Source organism: Mauremys reevesii, linkage group 1 (genome assembly GCF_016161935.1).
Source record: "Mauremys reevesii isolate NIE-2019 linkage group 1, ASM1616193v1, whole genome shotgun sequence".
Lineage (NCBI taxonomy): Eukaryota > Metazoa > Chordata > Testudines > Geoemydidae > Mauremys > Mauremys reevesii.
In genome coordinates this window covers 168,305,279-168,327,829 of record NC_052623.1, presented here as the reverse complement: position 1 = coordinate 168,327,829, position 22,551 = coordinate 168,305,279, and the positions used below count along the sequence as shown (strand labels likewise).

Here is a 22,551-nt window from a genome sequence, read left to right as displayed (position 1 = left end):
CACTGGGTATAGAATTTTGTATTTTCCTGCATAAAATACATTTTGCCTAAGAAGTGCTGCAGTTCCGTCTTCTGCCCACCAGAGGCAGCTCTGGTGCTAGAATGCCTTCCTTTTTATTTTTTAAATATGCTAGTCCATTTGTATAAACATGTTTTTAAAATGTTTGCTTGGGCTACCCAAAATAAACATAGCGTAATTAATATTTAATGACGGTATATTTATCAGATATTGTGCATAACCTTCAGTTATCTATTCTGGACTCCGTTTTTAGTTCTATTTCAGTTTTGATAACGTCTGTAAGGGCTTAACACCCTTTAAGTTGTTCAGCTCTCCTATAATATCCTATTCCAACACTGTATTGTCACTGTTTGGGGGTGGAATTATAGCCCCCTTTGTCTTTGATTCAGTGTACAAGTGTTTTATACTTGTAACTTAATTATATATCTTTATTCTTTTCAGCTGTGTTAGTCAGCAATCATACTATCCTTGCCCAGTTCTGCAAAGACCATAACATTGGACTTGTGGTAGTTGGACCAGAGGCACTCTTGGGAGCTGGTAAGGTTAGAATAAATTCTCTTGTTAGAAAAAGCCAAATGCCTTGAATTTATCTTAAAAGAATAATAATAATATTGAAGTTTTAAACTGTATTCTATCTTAATTTAACTGAAGTGTAAGAATATTCTAGGTTTTTCTCTGTACTGTACATATAAGATTATTTTATATCTAATTTTTGCTTCATAGCTGTGTACATGTTAGACATGTGCAGTAGCTGGATGGTCTCACTACAAGGCTTTGTAAAATAAGATTAAAGGTCTCTTGAAACCAAATGATGAAACAAGTAGCTTAAATCCATTTGTAAAATAACATTTTGAGCATTAAACTGTTCACTATACCAAAGGACGTAGCAGGCTGCTTGGATGGTGCTTTGGGAGGTACTTAAGAACATAAGAACAGCCCTACTGGGTCAGACCAATGGTCCATCTAGCCCAGTATCCTGTCTTCTGACAGGGGCCAATGTCAGGTGCTTCAGAAGGAATGAACAGAACAGGTAATTAACAAGTGATCCATCTCCTGTCTCCCATTCCCAGCTTCTGGCAAACAGAGGGGTAAGGAAACCAGCCCTGCCCTCCTTGGCTAATAGCCCTTGATGGAATCTATCCTCCATGAACATATCTAGTTCTTTTTTGCCTCTATCTAAAACCACATCTTGAATTCTGCATGCAGAACTGGTTGCTCCATCTCAAAAAGGATATATTGGAATTGGAGAAAGTACAGAAAAGGGCAACAAAAATGGTTAGGGATTTTTCAGCTTGGAAAAGAGACTGCTAAGGAGAGATATGATAGAGGTCTATAAAGTCATGACTGGTGTGGAGAAAGTAAATAAGGAAGAAGTGTTATTTACTCCTTATAACACAAGAACTAGGGGGCACCAAATGAAATGTAGGCTTCCATGCTAACAGTGCCCTGAATATTTTCAAATGAGGGATGAGAACAAAAATAAAATGGTAATAAAGCACACAAACCTATCAATAATGTGAAGATGTTATAGAATAACTGCCTTCACCAAACAAGGACACTCCACTAGAGAAATAGATTGCATTATGGAATGGGTCACCCAAATACCCTGAGAGAACCTGCTTCAATTCAGAAGAAAAGAACTCTCCAACACACCCTCCTAGTTGTCACCTACCACCCCACAATGGCACACTCAGGGGGTATCATTAAACAATTACAGCTTATACTTGATGGGGATCATATCCTGAAAGAAATCTTTCCTGAACCCCCTCTTCTGGCCTTCAAACAACCCCCCAGTCTTTCCAAGCTCATTGTCAAAAGCGAGCTCCCACAGATCAGGGCACTCCATCTCAAAGCAGCACCAGACCCTGGCATAACAACGGATGCAAAACCTACAGACATATCTCCACTGCTAGGATGATCAACTCCCAGCACAATGCTCCTTTCAAGATCCATGGGTCCTACACATGCCTCTCACAATATGTAATGTACCTTATCCAGCGCACTAAATGCCCCAATAACAACTGAGTGGGTGAAACCAGACAGTCACTATGCCTTGAATTCACACAGAAAAATGACAAAAGACAAAAAGACCGCGTCACCTGTAGGTGAACACTTTTCATGAAATGATCACTCCATATCTGACCTCTTAGTTCTCATCCTCAGAGGAAACTTGCACAACACCTTCAAAACATGAGCCTGGGAGCTTAAATTCATAACATTGCTAGACACTAAAAATGTATGGTCTTAATAAAGAAACTGGATTTATAGCTTATTACAACAATGTATAAACCATTAACACCCCTCCCCATTTTTTATTTTTTTGTCCTATGACTGGAGAGTTGTTAACAGGCCACTTCACCTTGAATGGTCTCTTAGAATATGGGTTAACTATTTATGCTAAACAATCTGTCCCACCTTGTATTTACTTCTGACACTCCTGAATACCTTTCCCAGACCTGAAGAAGAGCTCTGTATAAGCTTGAAAGCTTGTCTCTCTCTCTCCAGCAGAAGTTGGTCCAATAAAAGATGTTACCTCACCCACCTTTTTTCTATTATAGCAGTGGTTTTCAACCTTTTTTTTTTTTCATTTGTGGACCTCTAAAACATTTTGAATGGAGGTATGGAAATATTAGACACAGTCTGCAGACCCCCAGGGGTCTGCGGACCATAGGTTGAAAACCATGGTCTTATAGAATAAAAAGGCCATCTTAGGGAGACATCTGAATATTTGAGTGCATTTATCTTTTGGCACTTTTCAATTACTAGGAATTGTGGATGACTTGATGTCAGCTGGAGTTAGATGTTTTGGTCCCTCAGCCAAGGCAGCTCAATTAGAGACCAATACAAGCTTTGCCAAAGCCTTTCTGGATTGTCATAGGATCCCAACAGCAAGATGGAAAGCATTTGATAATCCTCAAGAAGCTTGTAGCTTTATTACCAGGTAAACCATCTGTCACTTGAAGCTTATTCACTTTTTGAAGTATCTTGTATATTTGGTCTTACCCATGGGTGGCGAGTATAATAGCCCAGGAAAGGCTAAACCTCCCCTGGCAGAGCCGCTGCTGCGGGACAGTGGGTTGTGGGTTTTTGCTTATTATTATGCGCTATGCCGGTTCCAGGGCAGCTGAGGCGGCAGTATCTGCTATTCAGTTTCCTGGGTTCATCAATAATCTCCCTGGACTCCAGAGCGATTACTGATGAACCCGGGAAGCTGAGTAGCAGATACTGCCTCCTCAGCTGCCCTGAACCTGCATAGCACATATAAAAAGCTCAGCATTCACCTGCTGGGCATCTGGGGGTCTCAGGAGGCGAGGCACACTGCCTTTCCCATTCTCCATCTCGGGTTGGTCAGCCAGCACAGCAAGGGCCAGCCCGGGGCTCCTCCGTTTGTGATGGGAATGGATTGGGGTTCCACCGGCCCAGGGCTTCTCCGGCCATGGGAGGAAGGGCGCAGGGCTCCTGCCGTGGGGGAGCGGGGCTTCATCTGGAAGGGGTTGGGCCATGGGACTAGCCTCCCCAATGTATATGGGGGGGGTCCCCCTGCCGCCCATGGTCTTACCTCATGATATTTTCTTTTACTTGTTGATACTTTATTAGCTACTAGTTGTCATTAAGGTGCTTTAATAATCAAAGACAAGGGTAGCCATTGGGCAACTGAAATGGCACTAGTTTTTCTAGTTTCAGCTCAGAGATCATAGAGGTTTTTCTCTGTTAAACTACATAAGGATAACAGTTGGCCATCCATGATAAGGGAAAAAAATGATCTAAGAAAAATAACATTGTATTTAACTAAAGTTTTCTTCAGCTATTTCATATATGGATCAGGCTCTCCTGTGTGCAATCACAGATAACAATGTTATTCCTGGAGCACTATGAAAGGATACACAAACTCACAGCTGAAGCTCAACTTCTTACTCATTTAAGGCTAGATTGCATATTCCTTACTCATGTTGGTGAGCAGTGACTCTAAGTAGTCCCACTGAAGTCAGTAGGATTCTTTGGGGGAGTGACTCTCAATTGTGAAAGGGGTTCACAATCTGGCCTTAAGTAGTGATGCTCCATTACCGCAGTGCAATTGACCACAGAAGAAAGCTACGGCTGTACAACTGTTCTGTTCTACAGCCATGCATTGGGTCCACAAATTGTGTTTTCTCTTATGTCGTGTATTACGTGTGGTACTATCAATGAGAACAGGCATTTAAAAATAAAATCTTTCTTCGTACTAATTTTGCCCAAACAAGTTTAGATTAATAGTTTCATAGACTCTAGGACTGGAAGGGACCTCAAGAGGTCATCGAGTCCAGTCCCCTGCCCTCATGGCAGGACCAAATACTGTCTAGACCATCCCTGATAGACATTTATCTAACCTACTCTTAAATATCTCCAGAGATGGAGATTCCACAACCTCCCTAGGCAGTTTATTCCAATGTTAGTAAGTTCTACTACACTATTTTCTATTACAGTTATGCAAAGGAACTTTGATATGTAAACAATAAAAGAACCTACAACACAAAGAAGAAAAACAATCCCAGATTGGCATTCCATGCACTGCAGAATATGAGCTTTTTGTGCTTGCTCCTGCTCCTATTGAAGTCAAGAATTGGGCTTTGTGTCAGTGGATTAAAATATGAAAGAGAAAACATGCTGTATCAGAAAATGTGTGTCTATTTGCATGCTGGTGTTATGAATAATCTGTTCAAATATTCCATTTAGTTTTGCTATCCAATATCTGAGGGAGGAGGAAAGATGTATAAAATGTGGTTAAACTATCTTTCGGAATTGGATAATAAATCATTTGATGCTCAAAGAATACATGCTATAATGTTGAGTAAAATACACCATATTCCTCATGTAACAGAGTAGCTGAATCTCTGCTTTAAGTGCAAAACTCAGCATTAATTATGACTGTGACCTGCACAGTGAGCGAATGTCAGAGCCCACACTAGTCCTCAGGAGTTCCTGGTTGCCAGTCCTGTGCTTAGACTTAATGTGGTCTTGTGGCCTATCTGAAAATATGACATGTAAGATTGGCACAAGCAGGTACATTTTAATGTATTATTCCTCAGAAAAAGGGGAAAATTTTAGAAGTGTTCAGCTTAGAAATGTACCTTTTAGAGGATGCATTGGAGATGTCTGATCCTGACTCTAATATACCCTGCCATCACTTATAGCACAGACTTTCCTGCACTGGTTATAAAGGCTAGTGGCCAAGCCGCTAGAAAAGAAATAATTATTGCAGCCAGCAAAGAGGAAGCCTGCAGAGCTGTGCAAGAGATTTTGCAGGTAAGCTACCCTTTGTTTAAATACTGTGAGGTCTGATTCTCGTTGCGCGGTGACCTGGAAGAAATGAATTTGGGGATTTCACGTCATTCTCTAGCCCGAGCAGACAAGTGTTTTTCATCACAAAACCCACCACTTTGTTGGCCTGAGAGCTGAATGGACCTTGAAACTGAAGTATTTTCTTAACCTAAGGAGGTCTCTCCAGCTCAGGGCTGGTGTACTGGGAAGCTTACTCTGCTGCTGTCTATGCTGTACCTGTTCTCTGGGTAAAAGGAAGGTTTCAGTCACCAAAACTGTCTGCTTCTTGTGACTGTGGGCCATTTTCCTGATGCCTTGCCCAGGCACATATCTGGGCAGAGTTCCTCTGGATGGCATCTATTGATTCCTTTGACCCTTTCTCATGGCAATGGGTGTTGACAAGTGTTCTCTGCTCGGTTTCCCCCTCTAGATCCCTCATTTTGTATTTGTGATCTTCACCCCTGTTTTATTATCCCGTCTGTAATCAGTTAAGTTCTGGGTTCTGTGGTGCCTCTCTGATCTAAAGGGGGTGGTCTTTTCATTGCTCTGGTTGTCTCTGCCCAGAATCCCAGGATTAACATAAACTGGCTCTTTTCATATACTTTGTCTTTCCTTCCCTTTGCGATGCTTTTCTTTTCTAAAGAGAAGACATGATCTAACTGATGGATGTCACAGCTAATAACTAAAGAATATTTTTAATGCAGGATAAAGTGTTTGGAGAGACTGGAGAGACAGTTGTCATTGAAGAACTTCTTGAAGGGGAAGAGCTATCTGTATGTTCAGTTTTGGCTCAATAGTTTGGTCCAAATTCTTTTATGCACTTGTATTGTTGTTACACTTTTTGCCTAAAAGCATAAATTCTTCATTTTAACTAGTCTGTGTTGTATATGGCAACACATAAATATGTAAGACATGCAGTCTGATGTCAAGTTAGTCAATATACATTCTCAGCACAACTCTATTCTACATTAACCATAAATATGCAGTAACTGTGATCTGTGGGGGTGAATTGATTCTCTAGAGGAGAAAGAAAGAGTTTGCTGATTTTTAATATATCCACTTTGCTGTAATTCTTACATTACATCCTAAATTGTTGTCCCAATGCTTAGTTCACTTTTTGTATCTGTAAATAAGTTGTGGTGCCTTCCTTGCTGTAGACTATGTGTTACCCATCTGCAGGATAAAATTTAAGCTTACCTATATGGAACAGGTCTGGATGTTGTGCCACAGTTACAAGATTAATTCTCTACACAAGATTTTATTCCGTTACCAGAGATAATATTTTGCTCTCTTTTTAGACCCTGATCCTCCAAATCTTTTCACCTGTACTTAATTTTAAGCACTTGAATGGTTTCAGTGAAGTCAGTAGGACTACTTATCCTACTCACATGCCTAAAGATAAGCATAAATTTAAGTGGGCTTGTTGGATCAGGACCTTAATTTACCCAGCCCTGATAGAATGGTAGAAGGGAATTCTTATATATGGCCCTCACCAGTCGAAACCATTGTCTCCAGAAATCTTTGTTAATACCTAAATAAATAATTAAGACAGGCTACTCCTTGTAGTCAGTGGAGTTACAACCGGATGAATTTGGCCCACTGTTTTCTAGTTTTGAACCTTAAATACTAATGACAGGGCTAAATCTGTGGCCTTCTGAGCTGATTTCAGTTAATGCAGGACATAACCATTTGAGTACATTCTGTGATGTTTGTTTTTCTTTACAGTGCTTGTGCTTCACTGATGGTGTCACTGTTGCTCCCATGCCACTAGTCCAGGCCCACAAACAGTTAATGGATGGAGACCAGGGCCCATACACTGCAGGGATGGGAGCTTATTGCCCAGTATCACAGGTGTAGTGATCTTTTGATTTTATTTTCCAAATTTACTCATGAAATGTAATTAAGCATTGATGAATTTGCTAATAAGGGCCCAATTCTGTTGCCATTATATAAGCAAAACTCCCTGTGAAGTCAGTGCTTTGTTTGCATAAGGATGTGGAGCCCCAGTCCTATTATTCATTCTTGGACTTCAGGTCTGAGTTCTGGGAAATGATCTCCCTTGTGGCTTTTCTGTTAATTTTAGGAATGGTGTGCCTCCCAAGCTGCTAGCAACTTTGGAAATGAGCATACACTTAAAAAAGTGGACCTGTGTAATTCCCGACATGTCTGGAGGCTTTCTGTATCTTAAACATGACCTTAGTTAATGATTTCAGAATTGTTATATTTTTTGGTAACAAAGAATGTTTGTGACCACCTGCTTAATGCAGTTAACATTAACCTGGAGAAGGAACACAAGCAAGAACAGGTTAAAGAATATTTAGATAAGTTAGATGTATTCAAATCAACAGGGCCTGATGACCGAGGGTATTTAAGGAGCTAGCTGAAGCATTAACATTGATCTTCGAGAACCTGTGGAGGATGGGTGAGGTCCCAGAAGATTACAGAAGGACAAACATCTTTTAAAAAGGGGAAAAAAAGAGGATGTGGAGAATTATAGACCAGTCAGCCAAACTTTGATACCTGGGAAGATACTGAAAGAAACTATCAAACACATTTTTAAGCACCTAGAAGATAGTAGTATGATAAGTAATAACTAACAAGGATTTGTAAAGAATAGATGGTGCCAAATTAACTGAATCTCCTTCTTTGACAAGGTTATTAGCCTAGTGCATTGGTTCCCAAACTTTAACAACCTGTGAACCCCTTTCACTAAAATGTCAAGTCTCGTGAACCCCCTTGTAAAAATGAATATTTCCAGGGATTTTCTCCTTTACCTGAGTATAAATTATAAAACAGTGATATTGGGAATATAAAATTTGTTTTTATGACACACTATTTATTATTAATTATTATTTATCATTACAATATTTTTATTACATTATGAAAACAACACCACTCTTCCAAGATCTCACTTTCATAGCTTGTATCACAGGAGTCGGCAGCCTTTCAGAAGTGGTGTGCCGAGTCTTCATTTATTCACTCTAATTTAAGGTTTCGCGTGCCAGTCATACATTTTAACATTTTTAGAAGGTCTCTTTCTATAAGTCTATAATATATAACTAAACTATTATTGTATGTAAAGTAAATAAGGTTTTTTAAATGTTTAAGACGCTTCATTTAAAATTAAATTAAAATGCAGAGCCCCCCAGACCAGTGGCCAGGAGCCGGGCAGTGTGAGTGCCACTGAAAATCAGCTTGCATTCCGCCTTCGGCACACGTGCCATAGGTTGCCTACCCTGGTTGTATCACTTTGAATAAGCCTGTTATAAGACAAGGTTCCTATGTTTCATCAACGAGTATCAGATGTGAAACAGCATGAAGGTATTTAAGAAGCCAACTCAAAGAGTTCCTCCTACACAAGCATTCAGGTCTTGAGCAGTCCAGGCAAACAACGCACGTTACAACAAAGCTTAAACTTGTTCTTCATAATAATTTTAAAAACAACACTAGCTGCCTATTTAATTTTAAAAACAGCAAAAAAATATTCACCTCCCTTTCCGTTTCTTATAAGGAGGCTTGAAGTTTAAATCTCCTCCCTGTGATAGATATGCTTGCTTTGATCTGCTTAGCTTTTGGAAGTCCAGGGGCTCTGGGCTGCTGGTCCTGTGCTGCCCAGAGTCCCTAGGGACAGCTCTGTCCACCATTAGGGATTTTTTTCCCAAGAACCCCCTGTAACATTTTGCGAACCCCCAGGGGTTCATGAACCCCAGTTTGGGAACCACTGGCCTAGTGGATGCAGGGGAAGGAGGGGAAGAAGTAGATGTATATACTGTATCCTAATTTTAGTAAGACTTTTGACATAGTTCCAAGTGACATTCTCATAAACTACTAGGGAAATGTAGGCTAGATGAAATTACTATACAGTGGGTGCACAAGGATTGAAAGACTATACTCAGAGAGTAGTTATCATTGGTTTTCTGTCAGACTTGGGGGACATATCGAGTAGGGTGCTGCAGGAGTCTATTCTGGGTCCAGTACTAGGTTTATAAAATTTGTGGATGACCCCAAGCTGGGTGGGGTTCTGTAAGCATTTTGGAGGCCAGGGTTAGAATTAAAAATGACCTTGACAAACTAGAGAATTGGTCTGAAATGCACAAGGTGAAATTCAGTAAAGACAAGTGCAAAGTGCTACACTTAGGAAGGACAAATCAAATGCATAACTGCAAAATGGGGAATAACTGGCTAGTTAGATGGTAGTACTGAAAAGGATCTGGAGGTTATTGTTGATTCATATTCAATTTGTGATCTATTAATAACATTCTTGGGTGTATTAACAGGAGTGTTATAGGTAAGACAAGGGAGGTAATGGTCCTGCTCTGCTCTGCACTCCTGAGGCCTGCCTGGAGTTCTGTGTACAGTTCTGGGCATAGGCGCCAACGATGCTTAGCACTCACTGGCAGCCGACCTCCCCCCTACTCCTCCCCCGAGCGCCTCCTGCCGCGGGTGGCCCTGACGATCAACTCCTCCCCCTCCCTCCCAGTGCTTTCTGCCTGCCGCGATCAGCTGTTCCATGGTGTGCAGGAGGCACTGGGGGGGGCGGGCAGGAGTAGAAGCGGGGATGGGACATGCTCAGGGGAGGTGGCAGGAAGAGGTCAGATGGAGGTGGGCTGGGGGTGGTGCCTGGGGGGAAGGGGTGGAGTGGAGGCGGGGCCTGGAGCAGAGGTAGGAACTTGGGGAAAGGGGTGGGGGCGGGGTCTGGGGCTGAGTGGGGGTTGAGCACCCCCGGGGAAAGGAAGAAGCTGGTACTTGTGGTTCTGGGGCTACATTTCAGGAAAGATGTGGACAAATTGGATAGCGTTTAGAGGAGAGCAACAACCATAATAAAAGGTGTACAAAACCTGACTTATACGGAAAGCTTAAAAAAAACTTGGCATACTTAGTCTTGAGAAAAGAAGACTGAGGGGGGACCTGGTAAGTCTTAAAATATGTTAAAGGCTGTTATAAAGAGGACTGTGATCAGTTGTTTTTCATGTCCACTAAAGGCAGGAGAAGAAGCAATGGGCTTAATCTGTAGCAAGGAAGACTTAAGGTAAAAAGTAGGAAAAACTTTCTTTATAAGGGTAGTTAAGTACTGGAATAGGTTACTGAGGGAGGTTGTGGAATCCCCATCACTGGAGGTTTTTAAGTATAGGTTAGACCAGGGGTTCTCAAACTGTTTTAATGGGGTCGCCAGGGCTGGTTTAGACTTGCTGGGGCCTGGGGCTAAAGCCAAAGTCTGAGCCCCACCACCTTGGACCAAAGCCCAAGCCCTGGGCGGTGGGACTCAGGTTATAGGCCCCCTGCCAGGGGCTGAAGCCTTTAGGCTTCAGCTTTGCCCCCTCACCGCACCAAGGGTGGTGGGACTCAGGCTTTGGTTTTGCCCCCCCCCCCACCTGGGGCAGCAGGGCTTGGGTGGGCTCAGGCTTCAGTTCCCCCTCCTGGGGTCATGTAGGAATTTTTGTTGTCAGAAGGGGGTTGCGGTACAATGAAGTTTGAGAACCCCTGGGTTAGACAAACACCTGTCAGGGATAGTCTAGGTATACTTGAACCCGCATCAATTCAAAGCGCTGGACTCAGTGACTTCTTAAGATCCTGCAGATATAACAGAATATGTTGGGTGAAAATAGGCATATAGCAAGAGAATGTTATGGTTTTCAGGAGAAAAAGACAGTGTTGAAAAGAAATGTCGTGTGATAGATCTTTAACCAGAGAAAGAGCTTTTTAATAAATAACATCTTGGTGCTATCTTAATACATTTTCACTGTAATTTAAATTCAGGCACTTCTTCTGAAAACATGACAACTTAACTGGCACAAAAGAAATGGGTTATGTTCAGTGCTTTTTAAGAGACAAGATGAATTAATTATAAGAGGAAACATACCACAAAAGGCGTACGCCAGGGGTAGGCAACCTATGGCACGGGTGCCAAAGGTGGCATGCAAGCTGATTTTCAGTGGCACTCACACTGCCTAGGTCCTGGCCACCTGTCCGGGAGGCTCTGCATTTTAATTTAATTTTAAATGAAGCTTCTTAAACATTTTAAACCTTATTTACTTTACATACAACAATAGTTTAGTTATATATTATAGACTTATAGAAAGAGACCGTCAAAAAACATTAAAATGTATGACTGGCACGCGAGACCTTAAATTAGAGTGAATAAATGAAGACTCGGCACAGCACTTCTGAAAGGTCGCTGATCCCTGGCTTACGCTCTCAATTTGGAATTGCTCATCAGATTCCTGAAGCTCTTCTAGAGAGAATTAAAGACTCTATCCTGCAACCCATTGTTGATGGTATGAGACAAGAGGGAACAACATATGTAGGTAAGTGCTCACCTGAAAGGCAGATAAGGACATGCCAAGTAATTCTATTGAATAACGTTTGAACTCCAAATTATCTCCATCAAAAGAATGCACTAGTTTCCCATTCTATTATAAATCTCCCCAGCATTGTATATAGCTCTTCCTTTGAGAGAAACACCTTCATTTCTACTCTGGATGAGATTTCAGGAGTTTTATTGTGCTTGCTTTTTTTCTCATAGTTGGAGAAGGGGAGGGACTATGAATTTCTGAGCTATAAAACAGAAATACCAACTGGATTATGAGGGACTTGTTAGTTGCATTGAACAGTAGGGAAACCTGCATTGATTTGATCAGTCACTTTCCTCAAAGGGAGAGAACTGAACTACCCGGTATAGTAGTCAAAAGATATTCAAGTTTTTCTTTTTTACAAAACTACATTTCTAGTTGATCCCTGTGTATTATACCAGATGGAGACGGATGATCCTTAACTCTGCATGTTTGTTTTATTAAATTAAGCTCTACAGTTCACACCTACATTCAGTAATAAAAGTTTTCTTCGATACTGTAAATAAATTAATTTGAAAAAAAGGATGCTATATGAAAGCACTGTCAGCCATCTCTTCATGCCAGTGGGTGCACTAGCCATCAAAAGCATCAGGATCATGTATGTAGGAAAGTGGAGCCCAATCCTGCAAAGCGCTAAGTGTCTCTTGTTTACTAAATCAATACGTGGTGAAAATGCTCAGTACCATGTTGGAGGCACTTGCAAGGTTGACTCTTTCATCCATATCATTCTCTAAATCTGTACTCAGGAACCTAGCAATGAAGGATTCATTTCAGATCACTATATGTTTGTATGTATTGTTGCAGATTTTACTGATAATGATTTTAGTTACTGTTTTGGTTAAATAATTTTAGATTTTGTTTGTTAATGAAAATTCTTGGCAGTGGATTTTTGGTTGGGACTTTTGTCTTGTAATAATGAATAAAAAATACAGAAACTACTATGCATTGCAATGTGACATGGAGACTTCACTTAACTATGCATAGGCTTGGAAAGTTTAGATTTTTATCAGTAAATGATGGTAAACATCAATGTTGCTGTACACACAAACTGATGAGAAAATATTTTCATAGGGTATAATTGAAATTTACATATAGGCAAAGTAAGTAAAATGCTGCTTGAGAACCCATTAGAGTTTGATTTAAGGACATTCACTTTGTATATATTGGCGTGAGGTTGACAACTTGTATTTTAACAGTTATAAAGCTTTAACTTTTTGAATCTCAACATCTTCTGTCATTAAATAATTGTCTGATCCCACCCATAATTTCTCACAACATTGAAAATGCAAATAGATTCAAGTTTATTTTTAAGGTTTTTTACCTTCTTTGTTGAAATTATAAAAAATAAAATTGAATTCTGCTGAGCCTGGCTATACAATGCAACATAAACAAACAGAAGTCTCCCCTGTACAGGAGGCAGGGCCAGCTCCGTTTTTTTGCCACCCCAAGCGGCGAAGGGGGAAAAAAAAAAAAGATAAAGCCGTGATCGGCGGCACTTTGGCGGCACCTCTACCGCGCCGCTTCATTCTTCGGCGGCAATTCGGCGGCTGGTCCTTCCCTCCGAGATGAACCAAGGGACTTGCCACCGAAGACCCAGACGTGCCGCCCTTTTCCATTGGCTGTCCCAAGCACCTGCTTCCTGAGCTGGTGCCTGGAGCTGGCCCTGACAGGAGGTATTCTTTGGGAGCTATTTGTGCATTTTTCAAGGCCCCTTTATACCTTCAGAGTGTCTACAATTAATGGGCTTTGTCAGAGGGCAGAATCTTCCCCTGTGTGTTTAGACTCTAGAGACACTCAAATGTTTCTGAACCAGCTCTGTCCTTCTCTAGTATCTTCAGTAATCTATGACAGAATATATTTGTTATGGCACTGCTATGCAGTTTGCTGGATTTTTATGGGATTTTAAAAGGATTGTCATAGAATACAAACATTTTGCAGAACCCAGGTGCAGATACCCTACAGTTTACCTAAGTTTATCGCACATTTCAGTTTACTGCTTTTAAAGAAAGTGAACAAACTGTTTTGAACTAGCTTGTATAGTTCTGCTTTCTGTTCAGGTGTGCTGCAAACAGGATTAATGCGTACTAAGGATGACGTGAAAATTATAAACTTTAACTGCCACTTTGGTGACCCACAGTGCCAGGTGAGTGAGAGATGTTGGAAACCTAAATATGCTCCATGTTCCATACCTGAATCTAATGACTTGCTACTAATATAATTTACATAATTTAACAGGATATATATATCTACCACAAATATGGAAATCTACCAAAATTCAACTTAGAGAATGTAGCAGTAACTATTAGAAATTTGCTTGTTAGCATTTATTTTCTGTGAAATGTTCATTGACTTAGTTTGCGATTGAAGTTATTGCTCAAATTCTGGTTTTCTGAGTAGTAAAGGAGCCCAGACAAATTTGTGCTAAGTAGTATCATACTTGGTCTCTACAGATGATGGTTGCTTTCTGCCTGTTGCTAATAATGATGGATGAAATTTTCTTAGTGATAGTAAATTTGCCAAAAATGTGTGTTTGGTATACTGAAACTATCTGAATTCATGTTGAATTCAGTGAATAGTTTCAGCTGAAAAAACCCTGAAAATAAAATTCTTGGAAATGTCAGAATGGTTCGTTTAGAAAATGTCAAAATGAGCTGTTTAGACAATGTAGTTTTGAAACAAATGTCAAAACAAAATGTTTTGATACAGAAAGTTTTTTTTTAAAAACTAGCCAATTTTTTTGTTTGTTTTCAGACTTTTTTGTCCAGCCACCAAACAGAAAAATTATGTGCTCAGCTCTAGTGTCTGGGAATAATTGCTGCAAATTAATGTTCACTGATTTTTTTTCCAAATCTGCAAATGTAGCAAAATATTTCCTGTTCTCCAACACATTTTTTGCTCACTAAGGTGGGCTTCATGTGAGTTTTAATTTTTGAAGAAAAGCTTAATAATTCTTTGACATTTCAACAGTTAACAAAAACCATTTAACTAAATTGTTTAGCAAACTTTTGCAGGTAATTCTTCCACTGCTTAAAAATGACTTTTATGAAGTGATTCAAGCAACAATTGATGGCAAACTCTGCAGCTGCATGCCAGCTTGGTCAGAAAACCATACTGCTGTGTCTGTGGTTATGGCAAGTGAAGGGTACCCAGGAGAATATGTCAAAGGCATGGAGGTAACAGGTAACTTTCTTCTTTTTTTTTTATTTTTTTTATTCCAGACCAGGACTACTGCAAGGGTCCCAGTGAGTTTGATTTAGCAGAGAGTCATATTGTTACTGGTCCTGAGGAGGTGCATGGAGGAAAGGAACCTTCCTTCATCACTCCTTGCACCCGTGCATGGGGGACAGTCATCATCAAGGAAATGTAGGTTTACACACCTGTCCAAAGTACCACAGGGGCGAGAAGTTTCAAACAGCACTCTCTAAGGACCAGACTGTGGCTTGGAGTTGGGATGAGAAGAGGGCTCTAGTGCAGTGGTTTTCAAACTGGGTCGCGACCCAGTACTGGGTCACAGAATGTAAGGCACTGGGTCGTGGCGGCTCTGGTCAGCACCGCCAACCGACCAGGCCATTAAAAGTCTTGTTGGCGGTGCTGCCTGGCTAAGGCAGGCTAGTCCCTACCTGTTCTGACACCGTGCTGTGCTCCGGAAGCAGCCAGCAGCAGGTCCGGCTCCTAGGTGCGGGGGCCATGGGGCGCCGCGCTTTGCCTCTGCCCCGAGCACCGGCTCCGCACTCCCATTGGCCAGTTCCCGGCCAATGGGAGCTGAGGGGGATGGTGCCTGCGGGCAAGTGCCGCATGGAGCCACTTGTGCACCTCCGCCTAGGAGCTGAACTTGTTGCTGGCTGCTTCTGTGGTGCAGCATGGTCTGCGGTGCCCGAACAGGCGGAAAGCCTGCCTCTGCACCCTGGCTGCACCACTGACCGGGAGCCAGTGGAGGTAAGCCCGCACCCCAACCCTATCCCCCAATTTCCTGCCCAAGCCCTGAGCCCCCCTCAACCCAGAACCCCTTCCTGTACCCCAAACCCCTCATCCCCAGCCCCACCCCAGAGCCTGCATCCCTAGCCCAGAGTCCTGACCCCCTCCCACACCCCAATTCCCTGCACCACCCCTGAGCCACCCCCAAACCCGGAGCCCCTTCCTGCACCCCAAGCCCCTCATCCCCAGCTCCGTTGGGTCACGGGCATCAACAATTTTCTTCAACTGGGTCGCCAGAAAAAAGTTTGAAAACCACTGCTCTAGAGCGTTAGGAATTCCTGGTGGAATTCTGGCTGACCCATTCAGAATTCCTCCAGAGACTTTGTGGGGAGCACAAACTGGAGTGTCACCTTTTCACGTGTGCTCTTGTACTAGCTGAGCTTTGCTGGCTTGTAGGTATGGTGAGCCAGTTGTCTCAGCCGGACAACGCCATGCTAAAATTGGAACACCACCACCTTGGCCTGTGTAATACTGAAAATTATTAATCTTTTTAACAGGAGCAGAGTGCACTTCCCCTACACCTGTGGTTCTCAACCAGGGGTACATGAACCCCTGGGGGTACTCAGCGGTCTTCCAGGGGGTACATCAACTCATCTAGATATTTGCCTAGTTTTACAACAGGCTACATAGAAAGCTCTAGCAAAGTCAGTACAAACTAAAATTTCATACAGACAATGACTTGTTTATACTGCTCTATTGTACGATACACTGAAATGTAAGTACAATATGTATATTCCAATTGATGTATTTTATAATTATATGGTAAAAATGAGAAAGTAAGCAATTTTTCAGTAACAATGGGCTGTGACACTTTTGTCTGATTTTTGTAAGCAAGTAGTTTTTAAGTGAGGTGAAACTTGGGGGTACGGAAGACAAATCAGACTCTTGAAAGGGGTACAGTAGTCTGGAAAGGTTGAGAGCCACTTCCCTACACCAGATCTGGTTTGCAAGTCCTTCCTTTGCACCAGCTAGCAAGCCTGAGCAGTGCAGAGAGGAGTTCATGTTACAAAGCTCTCACTGCACCATGTGTTCCTGGAGATATTGTGTCTGAGTCAGAGAATGCTGCTATTGCATTCCCCCTCCTCATCCTTTTCCCGTGCAACCAGTGTCTTTATTTTGCTTATCCCTGTGGTGCTCTGGAGAAGTGTATATTTCAGTTATAGGAACCCTAAATCTACACATGAGTAATGACAAAAAACAGTAAACGCAAAGAAATCCCTGGTTAAGTTTGACGCTTTATTCGTAATCCATTGCTTAGTGTATATACATGTAACCCCCTGCAACACCTAGACTCTTCAGGACAGAAGGAAATGAGAATCTTTGCATATCACAACTAGAATATGATTGCCCTGTGTGTTTTTCTGTTGCTTACACTGTATGTAGAATGTGAAAAGCATATGCCAGAATAAAATGTTATCTCTTAAAACCTTAGGCACAAGGGCTAATTTGAAATCAGAGTCATGAAGCACAGCCAACTGTACTTCAGCTCTGACCTTCAGTGCAGTGCAGCCTGCATAGCAATGTGACACATTATAATTGCAGCAAGTGGAAAGGGTTTCTTTTGCTGGTAAAAACAGTTCCTAGCCTATTGTGAGATTGGGAGTTGCTATGCTGGATTTTTCTGCCTAATGATGACAGCAGCAAATTTCTCCCTCAAAAAATAACCTCAACAGTAAAACCCTCAAATCCTCTCCTCCTGCCCCAGAAAAACCCTTTATTTTCCTAGTATGTATTGAAAGAACTTAAGGTTTTTAACTTGCCTAAACAATGACTAGGGGTGAGGAGACAACCATCTACAAGTATTTGAAGAGTGCAGATTCTATGGAAGGCGAGGAATGGTTCAGGGTGCTCTAAGCAGTATCATTTGATATAATAGGATGAAAATTAAAATACAGGATGAATATCAAGAAAATATTCCAAACAGAGAGTTCTTCTGGGGTGCAGACTAGTATCTCAAGGGAAGCCTTGTCTCTAGAGTCATTTAACATTAGACTGGACAAGTTCTTCAAAAACATGGTGTTGAAAACATCTTGCCATGGCAGGTGGGTGAGTTTTAGACGTCCTAATGCATCTCTCTTATTCTATGAACCGCTGCTCTTGAGGGAAGACTCAGCAGGAAGGTTTAGGGTGGAATGGGCATGTGAGGTGAGCTACTCTCTCACCCTGGAAGTGATCCTTTCAGGATACACACATCGGTGAGGAAGTCTAAGGAAGCGTGTATGGCCACCGCCTGTGCAGTATTTGTGCTATGAGGCAAAAAAGAACTTCAGCCGCCAGCACTGTCACCAGCATTATATTTTATTTAAAATAATGAGATCTAATTTTGCTTTTATTTTTGTAGGACTTCTACAAGCGCGAGAGCTAGGGGTGAAGGTGTTCCATGCAGGCACAACCATGCAGGATGATAAAGTGGTGACTGACGGTGGCAGAGTCCTTACAGTCACGACTATCAAGGAGGATCTGATGTCAGCACTGGAAGAAGCCAACAAAGGAGTAACAGCCATACGGTTCCAGGGTGCCATTTACAGAAAGGACATTGGTTATCAGGCTATAGCTTTTCTGCAGCAGTCTGTGTATGTAAGCAAGGGCACTAGCAGAAATAGATGCTTGCCTAGCCCACAGCCATTCATATTGTTCTGATTCTGTGATGAGCAACAATGATGCAGAAAATGTCACTATAACCACAAATGTGCCCCCTTTTCCCTTTCAGAGGCCTGATAAATGGTGACGTAAGTGTAGACGCTATAACCAGCAGTGCTTTGATTAATCAATCTGAACCACCAACTGCAACTGGTAGTAGATCAGGTAAGGTTAGAACAGTTCTGCAAACTTCCACTATTTTGAATGAAACCTGAATTCCTCCTAAGAAATGAGCAGACTGACCTTTCCACTCAGGTGAAACGCCTGGCATTGGTATCACTAATGAGGCGATAGCACTTGCACATGATTGAACCAGGGCTTAAATCATCTTTACCAACGAGAATTCTCATTTTCTTCTGTCTCTTTCTTGTTTAAACCATCCACTTAAGTTAAACAAGGGGAATGGCATTCTCTTTCAGTTACATCCGCGGCTTGACCTTGACACACTAGACAAGGGGAACTTGTGGAAAGAGAGGTTGCTGTGAAGTGAATTGTTGGATCATCAATTTTTTAAGATAGTATGTAAGCCAATAAAGTTTGGGAACCACTGCACTAGATTACTGTAGTATAACAAACCTTGCCACTAGCTTTTTAGTAGAATATTATGTCAGTGTCCACTGAAGTAATGCTGTATTACCACTGGTCAACTGTTACAGTACTTCTTGTACCAGCTTCATATATTTTTTTAGCAGAGTATGATATGCATACATATATCTGTGATCTTGCTAATGAACACTGAATTTTGAAGTCTGCTGTTCACACTGTACCTTTTGTTAGTAACAGTCATGTGGTTGGAGGAATGCTTTCTGTTACATAATTAGTTTTTAAAGTGGACTAAGAAAGATTATCAGCTAACAAGGGATCAGCTGGTAAATACTGGTCACCAGTGATTTTTGCTGTAGATACACTATAATTTACAAAATAGTAGGCCGTAAAAATTAGTTATAACAACATGAAATATGTGATTTCAGGATCTGTACTTCATATGATTGTACATGTTTCTAGTTTAGTTGATGGGACCAGTAATAAGTTGTCCAAGCTGTAATGATTTTCACTAGTAATGCTTGTTGTTGTTCTTGTTGTTTTTTTTCCTTAGAGTTACCTAAAAGTTGTCCTGGGCATTTTTTGTACTTGGCAGGCAGCCACGCAGAGCTGGGAGGCTCTGCTGATCTCTTTGACTTGAAAGCATCTGGTTATGATGATCCTATCTTGGTATCTCGAACTAAAGGCATTGGAACTAAACTGCAGGTAACCGCTGGCATGCCCATACCAGAGCTTATGTTGTTTGCTGAGAATTTTAAAAATAGTACAATATATTGTACAGCGTACAACTCTCAGCATTGTAAAGACATTGGAGGACTGTCTACACTGGAATAAAAGACCCGCAGCTCACCTGGGTCAGCTGATCTGGGCTCAGGCTGCAGGGCTAAAAATAGCTGCATAGATGTTTGGGCTCAGGCTGTAGCCTGGGCTCTGGGACCCTCCCCTCTTGCTGTGTCCAAGAGCTTTGGCTCCAGCCTAAGCCCAAATGTCTACAGAGCAAATTTACAGCCCCACAACCCGAGGCCTGTGAGCCCAAGTCAGCAGACCCGGGCCAGGTCTGGGTGTTTAATTGCTGTGTAGACGTACCCTACAGGTCCACACTAGTCAAATGATATGAGATGCTGCTATCACACACTCATAACAAATATTCTACACCCACCACCACCTGTCTCCCTACAGCCTCACCACCACAAGTGTGTTGCACGTCCTAGATTAAGCTAATTGAGACTTGCGTGTATGTGCATGTATGTATTTGGGAGTAAATGAAGGTTCTAGAACAGCCATGATGATTTTTTGGTTCTTGAATGTTTCCTACTTCAAAAAAATCTCACTGGGGAAACTTAGTACCACTCTTTCCTCGCAACAAATCAGCAGAGGACTGTCCCAACTCTGTCTTACATTCCCTCACTCCTGAGACTCTTCCTTGGCTGACAAGAGATTGTTAATAATGCCCATCAATGCTGTTTGCTAGCTGAACCAGAGGGATTGTTACAGTGCAACAAAAGATGCTGAATAACTCCATAGTGCTCCCAGTCCCCACTGGTCTGGGGTGAAAGAGTCCTGGCTTTGCAAATCAAACCCAGATTTTGCATGTGAGCCTGATCCAGCACCCTTTGAAGCCAATGGGAGTCTTTACCTATGTTTTCCGCTCAATCTTTCTGTACTGAATTCTTTTGTACCGGTGTAGGTACGCAAGTGCAACTCCCCACTGTAGACAGGGCCTAACATTCAGCCCTACACAGAATTTTTTTCTGCTAGTTTCATCCTGTGTAGCTATCAGTTACCAGGGTAAGTTGCACTGATGCAAGCCCTGATTTGCATGAGTGCACTGTGTCTACATTAGCAGTTGGCACCAGCGTTAACTGCATTACCAGAGCTTCACCAATGTAACCAACCCATTTGTAGTTACACTGGCGTAAATTTCCCTACTTTGGAGAAACCCTCAGTGACAGTTGTTATGGGAAGCAGAGATGAATGGATGCAAGCAATATGGTAATCTTAAAAAAGCATTTAAAAGTCTTTCTTGGGAAAACAAGACTTCATTGTGTGTGTTGATAAATTGTATAATCAATTGCTTGACTATGCTTTGGTTCATTATTTTGTTATGAAATATACTCAAGGCCAAATAACCAATGTCAGTCAGGTTTATTAATATGGTACAAGAAAAAGGTTCTATGTGATACCAGTTTCTAAAGAGCAGTCCCATGCAGATATGTTATATTCACCTTATGAAGAAAGCGTGCTCCCCAAGTTACACGCTTCAGCTGGTATTATTTATGTGGTTTTGCAAGTTTTTCATTTCTTTACACATCACTAAAATCCAACTGTTTGCTCCAGTTCCCTAACTTGTTGTCCTGTTCCTTCCTTATTGTCATTTTGGATATTAGCATTCCAAGTATTGTACTAAGGCATAGGAAACTTGTCAAAATCAAGATACATACATTCATTCTGAATGCTTACTTCAGTAAATGCAAGGTGTTATGGGATACTTAGCATTAGTGACCAGGATTATGGGAGAGGCCAGTTTGGGCTATATCGCTGTTGCAATATTTGTGCTAAATGTTATTGGTGTTTAATGCATACTAATATACATATGATGCAGGAAATACATATTATTAACATGATGTGTTTATATCTAGCCAGCATATATTAGTCAACAGTGTGACTTTTAAGATTCCATTCAAGGCCCTGCATTCCAGTGGAACAGATCCAAGTTGTTGTCAATCACAATGAGATGGGGCTTCTTTATCAGAGAGGGTCAGTGAAATATCACTGGAAGGAGGAAGTCTCATCCCCTTTACACCTAATAAAGCAGAAGAAAGCTATTTAATGATGCTCTTCAAGTTTTGCTATGGTGTTAAATGATGACAATGGACTAAGTAATACAGAACGCAAAACCATGTTTGATGGATTAATTTTATACAGATATTGATAAGCACATACTGTAGTTATCACGAAAAAAGTGATGGCTGCCCCATCACTTTAGGAGAATCTAATATTAGACTGGACACAGCATTTTAAAAAATTATACTGAAGGGACAAATTCTGCACAGGCAGAGAGCCATGAGGTGAACTAGATGATCTGACAGGACTTTCCCGTTTCTGATGTCTATAGTGGACAGCGCAGGCGATAAGAAGATTGTCCACTTTTCTTTCCTATGAAATGGCAACCATGTCAGAGCTGCAGAGTTTGCTTCCTATCACAGCTATAAATTGGTTCTCTGACTCTCTTGTTGCAGGTTGCACAGCTGTGTAAGAAACATGACACCATTGGCCAGGACTTGGTTGCCATGTGTGTCAATGACATCCTGGCTCAGGGAGCAGAGCCCCTCTTCTTCCTCGACTATTTTGCCTGTGGGAAACTTGACACTGAAGTGGCTCAGGCAGTCAGAGCGGGCATAGCTGAAGCTTGTACAAAGGCAGGATGCGCTCTCTTGGGTACGAGCACTTGCTTCCTGTACGGGATTTGGAGGTTCCGATATAAAATTATTACTGCCATTAGTACGCAGACACTGAGCCTGATTCTCCTCTCTCGCTTACTCTGGTGTAAATGGGAGCTGAATTTGAGGCGCTGGATTCTTAGTGTACTAAAAAATGTCAATTTCCTCTCTAAATAGAAATATGAATAAATAGAAATATGAATAAATAGAACTTCCCCATCCCAACCCAAGAGGCACCATTTTGATTTTTTCCCAGAAATCAGTGCTCAGGTAATACTTTTCCCCTT

At 41.6% G+C, this 22,551-nt stretch overlaps 1 protein-coding gene across 8 annotated transcripts in view; it reads left to right on the top strand.

Annotated features, from left to right (window-relative positions):
* Window positions 1-22,551, top strand: part of LOC120388475 (trifunctional purine biosynthetic protein adenosine-3-like) — a 46,032-nt gene that overhangs the window by 9,082 nt on the left and 14,399 nt on the right. For 6 of the 8 annotated variants that reach the window (XR_005590582.1, XM_039510300.1, XM_039510309.1 and 3 more), the window contains 12 exons: window positions 460-555; window positions 2,785-2,959; window positions 5,190-5,301; window positions 6,021-6,089; window positions 7,042-7,167; window positions 11,534-11,621; window positions 13,724-13,809; window positions 14,678-14,846; window positions 17,983-18,214; window positions 18,352-18,446; window positions 19,378-19,529; window positions 22,064-22,262. Coding sequence is in view for 7 of the 8 variants with exons in the window: in XM_039510300.1 (XP_039366234.1) it covers window positions 460-555; window positions 2,785-2,959; window positions 5,190-5,301; window positions 6,021-6,089; window positions 7,042-7,167; window positions 11,534-11,621; window positions 13,724-13,809; window positions 14,678-14,846; window positions 17,983-18,214; window positions 18,352-18,446; window positions 19,378-19,529; window positions 22,064-22,262 (1,599 nt within the window). In the remaining variant the exon portion in view is untranslated. Of the gene's footprint in view, window positions 1-459; window positions 556-2,784; window positions 2,960-5,189; window positions 5,302-6,020; window positions 6,090-7,041; window positions 7,168-11,533; window positions 11,622-13,723; window positions 13,810-14,677; window positions 14,847-17,982; window positions 18,215-18,351; window positions 18,447-19,377; window positions 19,530-22,063; window positions 22,263-22,551 lie in introns of those variants that run through there. The other 2 variants (XM_039510322.1, XM_039510330.1) reach the window with 2 other exon arrangements.